Genomic DNA, 17,514 nt, shown 5'->3' on the forward strand with positions numbered 1-17,514 from the left:
TATCAATACCAACCTCCTCAGTGTGCCAAGGATTATGAGTATTAAGTTTCATTAAGATATCTCTGTTTTTACTCAAGTTATCGCTTGCACGGACAGACATCCGGATTTCGAATACACTCGTCATCCTGGTCATTTACATATATATGTAACCACACATCTATCTATTTTATTTCTGGGTAATACAAACAACCGTTATGTGAACAAAACTATTATACTCCCTTTAGCAACTTTGTAGCGAGTGTATAAAAATATTGATGAATTGGTCAATACCTTGGCTTTATTTATTCGAAAATTTTATGGAATTTAAATTTGAAAGAATTTCTGGGCATTAAGTCAATGAGACAGCGGAAGTTGATCACTTTGCTGCTTAGAATTATTTTCTTTACCACAAAAGAAACTCCGCAGTCTCTTCGGCTGCAGATGTAAATATTGATATTCAACAGAAATGTCAAATGCATGCGCTTACTTTGACAGCTACCCTACTAAGTAATTTTATAACTCCAAAAAGACACCCTTTACTAGATAAAAATTTTGATTTTACAATTGATATAAAAATTGATTTTGAAGACAACATTTGACTCCAGAAAGACGCCCTTTACCATAAAAACAATAACCCCTTTCTATATAAAAAATTGATTTTAAAGACAACAGAATAGCTTTTTTTGAAGTAAAAATATTTTGTGGTTGAAATAAAAATTCAACTATTTTTGAACCAAGCACTTATTCACTTGTAAACAATATTGTTGTTTTTACTTTTTTTTTACTGTTACATTGATTCAGCTATTTTTAAATTTGATTACTATGTTCAATGTAATTTATTATTTGTCATTTACACAGATGTCAGTGTGCGGGTATGTACAGTTATGCTTTAAACTAATAATTTCTCTGTAGCTTATACTAATAACTATTTATATATATATCTATATGTATATATATTTATATGTGTATATGTTTGTATGTGTTTACAATTAATATTATGATTATTATTTATTGTTCCACATAGGCAAGTGTATGTAAGTAAGTATTTTGTATGTGCCTAATTATTTATTGCACATATTATTTGTCTTTGACAAGCATACGATCACACACACAGACACACATAAGCTAAGAGTTGCATGCTCTCCATGTATGTGTATGTACATATGTGTGTATGTGTATATAGCTAACAGTAGATGTGTGTGTGTGTGTGTGTCGCATTTATATACTATTTTATTATACTAAATTAATTTATATATTTATATTTTCATATTGACAAATACAAATAACAGTTAATTACTTTACTTTTATTTATATATATATAGTATATATATATGTATAAGTATGTATGTATGTGTTAACAATAAGTATAGACTTATGTAATTGCATTAAAGCGTACTGCTTGTCAGCAGTGTGTGCCAATGTTTAACAATTTTTGCTAATTATTACGTAATTTACTTCATAGCCTGAAGTAATTATTCAGCTTAATATTAATTTATGCAATATTATGTAAGTTTGTCTTAAGCAGTAGTTGTTGTAACTTAAAATATGCAGCTCTTTTACTTTAGTAATTATTGTCTAAAATTTGTTAAACATATATATATTTAATTAACATATTTCTTAACGCTGCATACTTCTATTGATTACTACAAATTAAGTTATTGTGTTCACTAGCAACTACTTTTGAGTTAGATTATTTATAATTTGTTTATTTATAATAAGCATAATTTATATATATTTATTTCTAAAGAATTTTGTATTTTTCCTAACATTTCTAATACTTATGGTAATTTTTTAAAAATATATTTTCAGCTTAAATTAATATTTAATTTGATTTTTTAACAAATAATCGAAAATTAGCGTAATTTTATGGTCTGCGCGCGCCACGCCTACAGCTTACCAATAGCGGTTTCCAAGCTTTTGACGCAACGCGCGCTTATTGTGACCAGCTATAATGCACTAAGGGAACCATTAAACACACATTCTCACGCATACGAAGCTACATTGGTTATGCAAATAATTAATTCTCTTTACATTAAACCTAACCTCACATTCTACTCATGTGCCTCGGGCAGCTTACAGACTCCGATTTTGGAGTTGTATTGTTTTGGAAAAGTTTTCTTTGTAAATATGATTTTATAATATATTTGACAACGCTGTCCACTGGTAGTGCCTAGGGCTCATTAGGGTTCACACCAAAGCAGCGTCATCAAATATATTTTAATTTATTTTTTATTTAATATTTTTTTTTTTAATTTAAGACTAACATTACGCTACAAATTAGTGGAAAATTTTAAAGTAGCATCTTTAATATAACTATTCGAAAACATTTCCAAAAACTAACAACTCAGTGCTTTTAAGCTTTGATGGGATTTGGAAGCTTTATGATGTTCTAAAAGCTTTATGATGTCCTTTACACTTTATAGTGCACTGCAAGCTTTGTAAGCTTTATACTCTTCAAGCTAAGTAAGTTTTAATGCGCACTGAAAGCTTTAAAGGAGCGCTTTAGAGCTTTCATGTGCTTCTCAAGCTTTATAAAGTTCAATAAGCTTTATAAAGCTCAATAAGCTTCATAAAGTACAATAAGCTTTATAAAAATGTGCAAGCTTTTTAATAATTTGCAATCTAACAATTGCACTGCAATCTATATAATGTTTTGAAAGCTTTGTAAAGCTTTATAAACTTTATAAAGTACTTACTAAGCTTTCATGCGTTTCACCAATTTTGCTCTACTCTGTAAGCTGGCTTCCGCACAAGACACTCTCATCAATAACATTCTCCCACACTCATACGCTTTTCAACTTCCCACTCACTACCACACATACTAAGCTTTAAGTAAATTTAAGTCATATGAAAATCACCTTTGAGTATGCGCGTAAACGTCTTCTTGAACTGTTGATTCGCGAGCGCGTAGCAAAAGGGATTCATCGGACTATTCGCATAGCAAAGAAAATACGAAAACATATAGAGATGCTCGTTGGTGCAGGGTGGATTACGGCAGAAGCCCTCCACTAGCGCGAGCACATGATATGGCGTCCAACACGCCACAAAACAGCCAAGTATGAAGGAGATCGTGCGAAACGCTTTGCGTGCGCGATTCTCTGACTTCGATTTCTGTCGTCCACCACCAATTACCAGCGGTATCTTCTTTTTGCTCTTGAAGTGTTTGCCGATCGAATGCATAAAGTAACGTTTACTTGAATTCCGACTGACCGCATCGCCGCTCGCCTGCGTTTGTGATTTAATGCTCGACTGTTTGTTGTTCGTATTCGAGGTGCTGCTACTGCTGCCACCGGTGGTGCTAATGCCAGCGCCCGATACGTACCCCGTGTTGTCGGTTTGCGCAGTGCTGGTGGCTGGTGGTGCCGTCGAACCCGTGCTGGTTGTGACCTGTGTTGTGTTGGCCTGCTTGTTGGTGGTTGTGGTCGTCTCGGATATTTCGCGTTCATCGATTTTCTCCAGTTGCGCTGCTGGCACAGTCGTGGTTACAGTGGTTGTCAATTGATTTTGCATGGTTAACGTGACTGCGGTCGCGGCGGTGGTAGTGTTGCACTTATTCTTCGTATTCGTCTCTAGCGGACTGGAGCTGCGTCTGATTTCCGTTGTGATCACCTTGTCGGCAATTAGTTTGGCGTGCTCGTTAACGCTTAGCAAGCTGATGGCTTCTATGCAGCTCTCGCGACGCACTTTGACGAAATCTTCCATGCCTGTGTAGGAAACAAGAAGATGCCGTTCAATTTCGACATTATCAAGCTCATTGGGTGGTGTGGAATTTGTGTTACCATTGGGTGGAGCGGGTGGATTGCCGGTTTCAGGTGGGGAAGAACGTCTTGAAGTTTTGGGTTTTGAATGTTGCTGTTGTTGTTGCTGCGCCGCAGCAGCCTTTTGCAGCGCCTGTTGCAACAGTTTGGGATTAGTGGCGACTTGATTGGCACGCTCATGATTGGTCGGCACGTCCGCACGCATGACAACTGCGGCTTGTGGTAGTGCTTGCCGGAACGAGCTGGTGACGCTGCCGTTAGTGGTAGGTGATGCCAGCATTACAGAACTTTCGTCCATAAAACGCAAATCGGAATGATTAGTGAGTAGGTTATAGGTCATATTTAGTTCGCTGTTACTACTATTGCCGCCCAAAGGCCGATCCGAGTAGTCGGAGAGAGGTGTGGGACATTGGAATTGCTCGGGAGGTGGTAGTATGGCTTGTACCAAGCACGGTTGTACCTGGTCGCGTGGCACTTCGATAGGTGCGATATCGACCGGCGAAAGCGGTGATTCAGCTAGTAATTTAGTAGCGGTACTCGATCGTGAACGCGGTGGTGGTGTTGGCTGCGTTCTGAGCTGTTCATCCAGTGGTCGATCGGTTTCTGCTATTTGAGAAAGCATCGTGCACGATGTACGCTTCGGTCGTTCACTACTCACGCTTGTATGTACACTCACCTCTTCTTTGCTCTGCGCACGTATGAGCACACCGCTGCGTGCTGGATTGGGGGACGTTGCGTTGGCCGCTGTGGTCATGGCTTCATTGGACTTGGAATTTGTGGAGCATTGGGTTAAATTACCTTTACTACGTGTAGCAATGAGTGCTGCCTGTGCACCGAAAACCAGACCGATTGATGAACGCTTACGAAGATTGGCTAGTTTTTGCTGATTGGCCATTTGTTGTGCTTGATTGACGGAACTTTCCTCATCCGAGTCGAATGCCGGGCTGCTGGAGCGTTCACTTTTCTCAGTTTCACCAGAACCGCCATCACGTTTACCATTTTCCAGTTTACCTTCCGAAATGCGACGTTGCTCGTTAACCGTATCACCAGCACTGCCGTTGACGGCTTCAGCTTGCGTCAGCGGGTTCATCTGTCCACCTGAGCCACGTTTAGTCGCAGCGCTGCAGTTGTTGCCCTCCTTCGTCGTATTGCCACCGATCTCGACTTGAGTTTTCAGTATTTTTTCCTCTATAACACCTATACCGGCGGCATGACCGGCCATGCCAGACATTGCACCCGCACTTAACGCCACCATCGATTGCATTTTGCGCTGTTTGGCTTCGCTACGTTTCTGCATCTCGTAGGCGGTACGATAAATACCACCGTACAGTACAAACAACACAACGAGCGTCGTCCAATAGTAGCCAATAATAAGCGCCGTATTGAAGACGGGATCTTTAAGAAACTGCACAGCACACTGTCCAGGCAAGAGATCACGCTTACCCGTGAAGTGTTCCCAACCAAAGATGGATATGAAAAAGAGCAACGCCGGCACAATCCACGTAATCGTGACCATATAGATCACACGTTTTCTTGTGCGCCAACTGCGATATTTTGCCGCAATCTTCACCGAACAATACCGATCGATGGTTATAAGCAGCACTGTATACTGCGATGCCAAGCAGACCGTGTAGTCTACGGAGAGCCAAAGATCACACAGCAACGGTCCCAAATCCCAGTAACCCATCAGCACGTATATCGTGTAGAATGGCATTGAAATGGAACCTGAAAGTAAATAATATAGAACTTAACTATCTTTGGAATCTAACTCAAAACCTTACCGATCAGCACATCCGTGGCGGCCAACGAAGCTATAAAATAATTGCTCGGCTGTCGTATATTCCGATCAACGATGAAGGCGAGCAGCACAAGCACATTGCCGCCCACCGTCAAGATAATGCAGATCGACAGACACAGTGCGATTAGTATGCTCTGCCAGAGCGCAAAAGGTGGCAGCACTTGCGAAGGCGTGGGATCGCGTGTGGTCACATTCGTGAAATCCTCCAACAGGCTATAGTTCAGACTACGATTGGTGTAGGTCGCCAGCATATCCATATCGATATTAGCATTCCACATGCTCAGCTCACCATTCTCGCCGATGAAGGGATGATACAATTGTGCGGCCTCCAGCAGGCGTTTACACTCGGTATGCTCGACGAAACGATTGAAAATGGATTTGCAAATATTTTCGCGCTCCTTCTTTTGACGCCTGTGGTATTTGGAAGTGTGTTAGTAGATTCTAATTAAGCTGTAACTAATTAATGGTGTGTCTACTCACCACTGCGTTATGAAGTCCGGCTTGATGGAGTAAATGGGATCCGTTTTATTGCTGCTGCCGCCCACCTCCAGCGTGGACAACTCAATATCCGTGTATTCACTATGTGTCGACGTCGTCATTTTGATCTTTCACTGTATGCAACGCCAGTTGATTGTGTGACCCGTGTGGACGCCCTGTGCTCGGAGTATTTATAGTCCAGTCACTTTTCGATGTCTCACAAAACTTGTACTCAAAGTGATTTTCGGTAGTAACAATATTAGCAGTGCAACCGCAAAGTGCTGGCCAGCAGGCACATCTTCTTCGGCTTTATGATTTGGTTTAGAAAACTGTAAAGCAAAAGAAAAATCGGTTAGTTTTACTACTCATCTACTCGTACTTGTGGGAGTGTGTCTTAATTTTTGCTAAGGCTTGTGTATGAGCCAAAAATTTTGGGTTTACTGTGCTTTGCTTTTGGGAAAACTTAGTTTACATTGCATTTTAAGTTGACTCGCAAATTGTGTTGTGAAATTAGTTCTATGTTGCATAATAATTGAATTTGTCTTGCAGCTACGAGGCAACAGGTAAACAACGGCAGTGAGTCATTTCCTGCTAGCACATGATACTTATTTGCTAAAATATTCCGCAACAAACTAAATCATTGCACTATATGCATAGAACATCAACGTCGAAAACATTGCTTACTGTTGTGTAAATATGTGTGCAGTTTTCATGTCTCATGCCACTTACATGTCGAAATACGTTTAGCGTTCCACATGTTCATAAAATGTTTTCATGCGAAATGGTGTAGATGAAATAGTGGGTGCATTCTGTAAATTCTGATTCAAAATCGCTGATGATTTTTTTTATTATGACGATCCGTCGCTGATATAAAATCTGTAAAACTAGGATGGTGAGACTGTCATGAACAGTTCTGTCATAAATTCAGACAGCTATAAAGAGGTGACTTATCATACGTAAAGATTTTTCAATAAGAGCGCTAGATATCAGCTGGGGTATCAGTGAAATTCTTTATTCCTGTGAAAGTACATTCGATGGCGTTATGTATGGAACTCCATTTTCATTGCATGTCCTCCAAATGGCCAATGACCCGTATACCCCTTTACTCTATGTAAGTCTGAAAATACTTTTCCTGGACCTATTTAATAATACCCCAGATCTAGTCTTATCATATTTTGGCCATATCTTTTTAGTTATTTTATATTTTGTTGTATTTTTCCATCTGTTCTCTGCTAATTATTCGAATTGTATGTTGAGCTCTCTTCTGATCGTTCTTAGCGGGCATGGTTTTAGCTCAGCATCGGTTTCGTCTTGAAGGTCTCCTGCCTGTGCCAACTCGTCCGCCCTTTCGTTACCGAAAATGTTCCTGTGACCGGGAACCCAGACCAAGTCTTATTGTACTCTGTCTTCCAGAGTGCTCAATGCCTTCTTGCAGTTATGAACTACGCTGGAGTTAGTCATTGGCGACAACAAGACCAGGAGCGCCGCCTGGCTATGCAAATAGTCTAACTACGACAAATCGTACAACCGATTCTGCGTCGTCCGATTCTGCGTCATCCACTTCGGGCCAAAAAATATTCGGTTATCATTGAGCGGTAGCGATTCCCTTTCACAGTAACGTGTAGGTATTGATCATCACGGAAGAAGTACGGCCCAATGACGCCACCGGCCATAAACCGCAGGATTCTATACAATTTCAAGATCCATGAGTCACCAGAGTTCGTGTGGATTTCTGCCTGACCAATAACGCATATTTTGCTTATTGTCGAAGCCATTCAGTAAAAAATGAGCCTCTTTGCTGAAGACGATTTGTCGATGAAAATCCGGATCATTTTCCAGTTGTTGCTCAGCCCAAATTACGAACATACAACGATTTTGGTGGTCAGGTCTTGCGTCAATTTGAGCTTGTAAGGAGATAGGCCAAGATCATTTCGCAAAATGCCCAATTGATAACGACGTGTGAGAGACTGATTTGGGTCTCCCTCAATTGATGCGCTAGCGGCAGGAACATTTTCTGCTGTGTTATTTAATTCAAATTTTTCCACTAGACGACTATGACGACCATAAATTGGACGGAGCGTTCTTAAAGTTGAGGCCACTGACTCCAAATTTCGGTAGTAAATTTCAATAATTTCGACTCATTGTTGGACCACGATGAAATGGCAAAACTTACAGGAGAGAAATGTCAAAAGAGCGGGAAAAATATGGCGTCGTTTTCTGTCCTTATCGGTCTACTTTTGTAGCGTTCTATTGAAAAACCCTTTGCGATCTAAATTTGTCGGAAATATATAAGAGCCTACATCAAAGCACATCCTCCTCATTTAATATTTTAATGGATCATAGTTTATGATGAGTCTTCGCTAAAAGTGGTCTTTATTCTTACACTTTCTACCTTTTCCTTCCTTTTCTTTTAAACAAAAAGTAATTATTTCTATGGAAATTTTGTTAGTTAACATGATATCTCATAATACAGTTTTCAGAAAATTTTGAAAAATACTTGAAATAACATTTCAACTGTTTTCTGGATGCTCAAGTACACTTGTTTCCCTTGAACCATATATCCCCAGGTGTTTTGATTTACCACAGAGTGCTTGTTGACACATACAATACATACAACTACAAATGCAGTCAATTTCCAACTCGCCGTTGGCGCTCAATTTGTTGTGCACGAATAGTTTGCTGCCACAAGTCGACACTGACATCGACATCCATCGACAGTCGCAATTCAGTTGCACGCTCACCTGGCATTCCCTCGCTGTTGCTGGTCTGTGAATTGCAGCGAAATGCACACCAGCCAACATCTCTCATGCACAGATACATATGCAACACTAAGCAGCTGTTTTGATGTGTGGTACAGTTATAATGCAATTTGCAAGTTTTCACTGTGGCAGGTAATTGTCTTGTGAGAGACATGGTACAAAGTGAAAATGATTTGGGTTGTGGTTATTTTACAATTTGTTACATGATAACTGTTTCGACAACTGTAAAGGTTTTAGCAAAAATTCAAAATATTTTTCGAGGTGAGCCACTCTTGTTTGTTTTATATTATTTTTTTTTTGAGTTGATTGTTTCAGCAAAGACCATATAAAGGGTATTTTTTTTTAGTTTTTTTTGGAGACGAAAGATTGGTTGATTGATTGACAACCGTCAACTATACACTCTTCACGCTAATCTTAAAAACCACGTGACTATTTTCATCTCGATCAAGAACATCCACAAGATTGCCGACTATAGTTGAATCATTCAGAATCCCGCCTTTGCTTCAATGTGATCCAACAAAAGAATCAATGCATAGGTTTCTTATACATAGAACAGTGTTTAGTGATTCGAGAAATAAAATAATATTTTTATACCCTGAACAGGGTATATAAAGTTTGTCACGAAGTTTGTAACACCCAGAAGAAAGCGTCGGAGGCCCTATAAAGTATATATATAAATGATCAGTATGTTGAACTGAGTCGATTTAGCCAAGTCCGTCTGTCTGTCTGTCTGTCCGTCCGTCCGTCTGTCTGTATATATACGAACTAGTCTTTCAGTCTTTAAGATATCGTTTTGAAATTTTGCAGATGCTATTTTCTCTTCAAGAAGCTGCTCAATTGTCGGAACTGCCGACATCGGACCACTATATCATATAGCTACCATACAAACTGAACGATCGGAATCAAGGGCTTGTATGGAAAAATTCCCCATTTTACTACATATCTTCACGAAATTTGGTGTGAGTTATTGCTCATAAAAATAATTTAATCTCCGAAAAAATTGTTCAGATTGGTTCACTATAGCATATAGCTGCCATACAAACTGAACGATCGGAATCAAGGGCTTGTATGGAAAAATTCCCCATTTTACTACATATCTTCACGAAATTTGGTGTGAGTTATTGCTCATAAAAATAATTTAATCTCCGAAAAAATTGTTCAGATCGGTTCACTATATCATATAGCTACCATACAAACTGAACGATCGGAATCAAGGGCTTGTATGGAAAAATTCCCCATTTTACTACATATCTTCACGAAATTTGGTGTGAGTTATTGCTCATAAAAATAATTTAATCTCCGAAAAAATTGTTCAGATCGGTTCACTATAGCATATAGCTGCCATACAAACTGAACGATCGGAATCAAGGGCTTGTATGGAAAACTTCCGCATTTTACTACATATCTTCACGAAATTTAATGTGAGTTATTGCTCATAAAAATAATTTAATCTCCGAAAAAATTGTTCAGATCGGTTCACTATAGCATATAGCTGCCATACAAACCGAACGATCGGAATCAATGGCTTGTATGGAAAACTTCCGCATTTTACTACATATCTTCACGAAATTTAATGTGAGTTATTGCTCATAAAAATAATTTAATCTCCGAAAAAATTGTTCAGATCGGTTCACTATAGCTTATAGCTGCCATACAAACTGAACGATCGGAATCAAGGGCTTGTATGGAAAACTTCCGCATTTTACTACATATCTTCACGAAATTTGGTGTGAGTTATTGTTCATAGAAATAATTTAATCTCCGAAAAAATTGTTCAGATCGGTTCACTATATCATAGAGCTGCCATACAAACTGAACGATCGGAATCAAGGGCTTGTATGGAAAGTTTTCGCATTTGACGTGGTATCTTCACGAAATTTGGTGTGAGTTATTGTTTATAGAAATAATTTAATCTCCGAAAAAATTGTTCAGATCGGTTCACTATAGCATATAGCTGCCATACAAACCGAACGATCGGAATCAATGGCTTGTATGGAAAACTTCCGCATTTTACTACATATCTTCACGAAATTTAATGTGAGTTATTGCTCATAAAAATAATTTAATCTCCGAAAAAATTGTTCAGATCGGTTCACTATAGCATATAGCTGCCATACAAACTGAACGATCGGAATCAAGGGCTTGTATGGAAAACTTCCGCATTTTACTACATATCTTCACGAAATTTGGTGTGAGTTATTGTTTATAGAAATAATTTAATCTCCGAAAAAATTGTTCAGATCGGTTAAATATAGCATATAGCTGCCATACAAACTGAACGATCGGAATCATGGGCTTGTATGGAAAACTTCCGCATTTGACGTGGTATCTTCACGAAATTTGACATGGATTACTGATTAAGGTAATAATATAATCTCCGAAGAAATTGTTCAGATCGGTTAACTATATAACCTTAATGTTTCTAGCAAACAACCCGGCTAAAAAGAATTAGTAAAATGTTTTCTTTTTTTTACTTACTTTTTCTTACGTCTTTAGATTTGCTTAAACACATAGTTACTAAAAGAAATGCACCTGTGAAGGGTATATTACCTTCGGTACAGCCGAAGTTAACATTTTTTCTTGTTTAAAAATAAAATAAAAATACGATATGCGATAATGAATTAGTTGTGAGCTCCGTTGTTACGGTTACGGAATTCCATCACAATAGAGTCAAAAGGGTTTAGCTTTTATTTATTATTTTATTCGGCTTCTAACACCAGCCTGAAATCTTTTTTCAAAACAATTAAAGTCTGATAAACTTGGATATCGAGTAAATTTAAAAATTTCGTGACCAATGAACTCAATTTTATCTTAAAATAAAACCAATAAATCAAAGTCAAAATCAGCCGTCTTCGATTCGCCATTTCTCTGCTCGCTATCTTTGAGAGCTGCTTTCTTGTCAATAATTTTATGAATGAAAGCCACACTCTAACCGTTGGTGAATCGAAGACAAAATTTCTTCATATAACTGTAAAATAATCAAATATATATTTGGAGACATATATATACATATATATTAATGCAAAAATTATCCGAATAAACTGTAAAATAGCACACTGTGCACAAAATGCCACACATACAAATACATCTACAAGTAGCTGAGCGTAGAGCGCAGAGGTTTAACATAGTTAGCAGTGCCAATGCCACATGCAACACCGTTAAAAACAATTGCTCCTCAGTGCATTACCGGCAAAAGTTTCCAAGCTGATTTGTAGCTTATCGCGACAAGTGTGATAAATGAAGTTACACCTTGATTTTGCCACCACTCATCGATGGTGTGAACGAAATTACTTTGCACAGCAAATCCCTACACGAACGGAATGGCATTGACGGTAAGATAGGAATGCACGAGTATGAGTATTTTGTTGTGCAAAAACACTGGCAACACTGGCAATTGACTATTGGCTAAGTTGACGAATGGCATTGACGGCTGATGGCTGCCGGTTGATGTGATAATCTGTTGCACAACTTGCGCCACACTTCGGTGTGCAAGTAATGCAATTTACAGGGGAAATTGCAATGCTTGGAGTGGTGCAAGAGCAATAAATGTTTGTGGAAGTGCGCAATTACTGCATATATGTACACACAGGTGTTTAAGTATGAGCATAAATAAATACTTTGAAATGCAATTTTGTTTGAGCAAACCAAATTTGGGTTTGTCTGTAGGAATACTGCAGTGCAATTCTCTTTGCGGTTAAAGAAAAGTTGCTCTGTACTACTCTTTGACTCGTCTACTTGCCTTCAACTTGCACTCAGATTCGTAGCGAAATGAAGGTAAAATTAGAAAAATCAATTGTATTTTAGGCATTTGAGTTCATCGAATTTCTCAAAGTGGAATAATCGATTTGCGGTGCGAAATGTTACTTATATTCGACTCTATGATGAAGAGCGAATTCGAGGTATTTATATGGCTCTGTTTTATTTCAAGCCTTTTGTAGTATCGATACTACATGATTTTAAAGATTTTCAATCCTTAGAAATATTGCTGATTTCGACCATAAAGGCAGCTTCTTTCCATTTGAGTTGTCGAGTGCAAAATTAACAAGCAAAAAAAGGTTAAGTTCGGGTGCAACCGAACAGTTTATGCTCACGCAATTTATTGATGTAATTTTATTAAGATAACACACAATCCAATAGAATAACGTAAATCATCGTACAAGGCTTATGAGGGCTGAGGTAATTCCTGAACCGATTTCACTCATTTTCCCCAAGGTACACTATTTCCAAGATTATATACTCACTTAATTTAGCTCAGATATTTCCCATATTAACCGATATACGCGGAGTAAAGCCCACCGTATTTTTGAAAAACCTATAATTAGGTATGGGAGCTAGGGGAAGTCATGACCCGATTTTAATAATTTTGGAACAGAGACACAATATTAGAAGAAACATTTTTTCTTTGAATTACATTAAAATATATGAGAGATTTACCAATATTTTTGGTGAAAAATTCCCATAAGGCACTGAGTTCTTCATATTCGATATCAGGGGCCTTGAAAATTCATGGTTCGATTTTGACAATTTTTCCACAAGTGGCGTCATAGCTCAAATACAGTATTTGTATAAAGTTTTATTTCGCTATCTTCATTGGTTCCTTATGTATATCTTATAAAGTGGACGAATCAGAAGAATTTAAAATTGAGTTATATGGGAAGTAGTCGTGGCTGTGAACCGATTTCGGCCATATTCCACACGGGTCATCAGGGTGTCAAGAAAGTGTTATATATTCATTGAAATTGGTCGAGTAGTTCCTGAGATATGGTTTTTGACTCATAAGTAGGCGACGCCACGCCCATTTTCCATTTGGTAAAAAATATCAGTGCAGCTTCTTTCTGATATTTCTTATGTAAAATTTAGTGTTTCTGACGTTTTTTGTCAGTGAGTTAACGCACTTTTAGTCATTTTCAACCTAACCTTTGTATGGGAGGTGGGCGTGGTTATTACCCGATTTCTTTAATTTTTGGACTGTATAAGGAAATGGCTAAAAGAAACGACTGCAGAAAGTTTGGTTTATATAGCTTTATTGGTTTTCAAGATATATACAAAAAAACTATTTGGGGGCGGGGTCACAACCACTTCTCCAAAAAAAATAACATCTAAATATGCTCCTTCATAGTGCGATCCTTAAAACCAAATTTTATTTCCATAGCTTTATTTATGGCTTAGTTATAAGACTGAATAGGTTTTCGCCATTTTGTGGGCGTGGCATTGGACCGATTTTGCAACTTCCTCAGGGTGCCAGGGAATATGTGTTCCAAGTTTCATTAAGATATCGTAATTTTTAGTCAAGTTATCGCTTGCACGGACAGACAGACATCCGGATTTTAAATCCACACGTTATCCTGATCATTTATATATATATAACCCCATATCTAACACTTTTATTTCTACCGTTATAAAACTATAATACGCTGTGCAACATGTTGCGAGAGTATAAAAATAATTCAATTAAAATGACGGTAATTTTTCAAAGTTATTCCATCTTTACTTGCCGACCTAAAGAATGAATTATTACTTAGTAAAAGCTTTAAAGCTCACTTAAATTGTTTTGCTTCCAAAGAAGTGCAATGAAATACGATTTTATGTATTTCTTAGGAAGAAAGAGTTGTTGAACATAACAGACATTCACGAGAAGCATATGAACCTACTCATCTTTATCACGATAATCTCCAATAAAATAAGTGATATTTTTCTGCTAGTTCTGAAATTAAGTTACAGTTCTTAGTATTTATTTCAAGTATATTTCTTGTTAGTGTACTTTTTAAAGATTTCCTATGGCATAATACTACCATTTCGTATTGTTTGAGATTTATTGGAATGCCACATAAATCTCTTCTTCCTTCACATGTGAATATTTGAGCAGCAGTCGGCACAAACCACTGGGGAAGCTGGCTGGGAAACAATGCGTCGGGAAAGAGATGAAAGCAAAACGTTTTAAATAAAAATTCAAACATTTATAGCTGGTGTACATAGTACATTTGTGGTAGATATGTATGCAGTGCAAGTAGTTGTTATGAAAAGCGCAGCGTTGTAGGTCTATTGGTATTGAAGCGTGTCTGCTCGTATGAACTTTTGCGCTATTATAACTTTGTGTGTGTGTATGTGCTTGTCTGTCAACTCGCATATATTTTCTGTGTTTTTTTATATTTTGTTTTCACTTTTCAATTTATGTGTCAATGTGTTGCGCAACATTTGTGGGTGTGCATATTCTCTGGGGTACATTTTGTAGATGAAATAGCAAAGCATAAAAGTTATTGGTATTTTTTTATTTATGATTCACATTTCTAACGGTGATGTATTGCTTGTAGTTTTAACGATTGGCATTTCCTGATTTTTGAATTTAAAGTGTGTTTGTAAGTCTTTTTTTTAATAAAATAATTTTTTTACTATAAGCCTAACTAAAGTTCGAATTCAAATGTGAGACCTTTAATAAAAAATGGGTAAGAAAAATAAATTATGTCAAGCAAAAACTACAAGTTGTCACATTTTTTTTACAGAAACAAGGAAACTACGGATTCTCTTAAGGGGTTACATGGGTTTCGTGGATTCAAAAAATCGATTTATCTGCTTATTAATTTCTACAACATCTCAAGAATATGATGCTAAATCTTCAAATCGATCCGAATAATAGTTTCGGAGATACAGCGTTTGGAAGGTGTGCGCACCAAGTCAGGTATTATTGTTACTCAAACCTTTAAACGCGTTTTTCTCGAAACCATTTTTCAAAGTTAGTTGTAAAATGTTCTCGAAAACTACTCAACCGATCTTGATGAAATTTTACACAGGTGTTCGAGATACAATTTATTCGTGTTTGGACAAAGGATTTTATTTTTCAATTATAATTATAAATAGTTGTTATTTAAAAAAAAAACAAAATCTCTAGCAAATTTGACCGAAATTTTTATTTTTTTTTTTTTTGGAAAAATGTCTGTCAAAATTCCAATTTGTACTTTATTTGTCTTTCCTTCGTTCAAGCACGAGTTTATGGTCTTAACTAAAACACTTATTTTTGTTTTTTCAATGCGGGCGCATCTTTTTTCCGAGGGGTCATGAGGGGGAAATAACGTCACAATGGAGGAGTTTTGTTTATTTTTTTGTTAAATTTCGGAAATTATTCTTTAAATATGTATCTATAAGACAGAAAAAAATTTTAATCAAATAAATATTTTTTTTACATAGAAAAAATAATATTCATCATAGACCTTTTTTACGCGACGAAACCCATGTAACCCCTTAATTAGCTACATATATTCTTCGAGGTAAACATTTTTTTATTTCATTTTTGGCAAATTTAGAATAAAATAGCCTTATATTGAATTTCATAACGCTTAGAGCATTGTATTAATTATCTACATCAATATATAGTATGTAACATCTCTTTTGAGTATGACAGGTCGTATGAGTAACCTATGTCCAGAGAAATAAATATGTCTCATAAATCTAAAGCGAACTAGAATTAGAAGAAGATAAAATCGTTCAGCATAACTTTTATGGAATTTTTATTACACGTTCTTTCACATGTGTACCTCCATTGTATGGGATTATAATATTCTTCGCCGAGCTTGATGTACTTTCAGGCAACGAGTTAATAATTAATTTATGTATATTTGGTATATAACAGGCATGTTAAATGAATTATTCTGTTTTTTCAATCGGTGATAAAACAATTTTTCAAGGTTTCTGTTTGCCAATTATTTTCTAGAAAACATAATTATCTTTACTTTTTAAAAGCTTGTCCATGAATAATTCAAACCCTGCATTCAAGGAAAATATTTAAATATTTAAAATATTTCTCAAAGCATCTTAACTCATTAAACGCTAGTGTTACGTATATGTAACGCTCCGATCTTTCACATAAATCTACGACTTTTTCGAAATGTAATTTTAAATGTTCCAGATTATAAATTAGAATTGAAGTGAACAAATCAAAGAATAAGTGTGCGCTATATTTTGCCTTTTCCGTTTAGTGTAGCAAATTAGTAGCGCAGTGAACACGAAGCCGATTTCATACACCTAAAAAAACTATCGAAATGGGAACACGTTGTCGGTAAGTACGATTTTTAATAAAGTGTCACCGATTTATGTGAAAAGAGTGTTTTGTATATTTTGTTAGTGGTTGAAATTTTATGCTAAATAAAAAAAATTTTTAAATGACTGTATTTGTAGCTTTTTTTCGTCTTGTGCAGCTGTGACATATATGTAACGTTCGCGGGTTCACCTTATGAATTGTATAACTATATATAATATACATATTTATGTGCGTGTTCTTTCATTATTAGGGCAAAACTAACTGTTGAAGAAGTTTGCGCAGTTTTGGACGAATTGACAAATAATCAATAAGAAGATTTGGAAGCTATATATATAGAGGTTCCTGACGCGGGTGCTCTTTCAGGTGATGATTCGGCAGATGAAGACGGCGGTACTTTGGAAAACTTGTCACATACACAGCTAGTCGAGGATTGTGAAATTGTTACAAGAAAAAATACCGACTTTGATATAGACACGGTTGTAAACAATTTATTAGAGGCAAACCGTTGAGATTTGGTTATAAAATGTGGTGTCTAAATACACCTTCCGGTTATCTTCTAAACTTCGAGATGTATCAGAGAAAAAACCCTAGGACGAACGAAGAGTACGCTGCAAACTATGGAAAGAACGCTGCTCTATTGTTTTCAATGATCGATGAATTCGATGAAACGTGGAAGCCACTTCCATTTCAATTCTTTTTCGATAATGTCTT

General features: G+C 36.8%; 1 protein-coding gene across 2 annotated transcripts in view; it reads right to left on the minus strand.

Annotated features, from left to right (window-relative positions):
• Positions 1 to 2,617: 2,617 nt before the first annotated feature.
• LOC105217213 (probable muscarinic acetylcholine receptor gar-1) overlaps positions 2,618 to 17,514 on the minus strand; it is a 62,302-nt gene continuing 47,405 nt past the window's right edge. Inside the window, exons 2-5 of one of the 2 annotated variants that reach the window (XM_029043465.2) lie at positions 6,016 to 6,341; positions 5,519 to 5,946; positions 3,759 to 5,462; positions 2,618 to 3,683 (exon numbers count right to left, since the gene is read on the minus strand). In XM_029043465.2, the coding sequence (XP_028899298.2) occupies positions 2,818 to 3,683; positions 3,759 to 5,462; positions 5,519 to 5,946; positions 6,016 to 6,134 (3,117 nt within the window). In that variant the 5' untranslated portion in view covers positions 6,135 to 6,341 and the 3' untranslated portion in view covers positions 2,618 to 2,817. Of the gene's footprint in view, positions 5,463 to 5,518; positions 5,947 to 6,015; positions 6,342 to 17,514 lie in introns of both variants that reach the window. The other variant, XM_011192109.3, reaches the window with a different exon arrangement.

The sequence above is a fragment of the Zeugodacus cucurbitae genome, chromosome 2 (genome assembly GCF_028554725.1).
Source record: "Zeugodacus cucurbitae isolate PBARC_wt_2022May chromosome 2, idZeuCucr1.2, whole genome shotgun sequence".
In the NCBI taxonomy this organism is placed as follows: Eukaryota; Metazoa; Arthropoda; class Insecta; order Diptera; family Tephritidae; genus Zeugodacus; species Zeugodacus cucurbitae.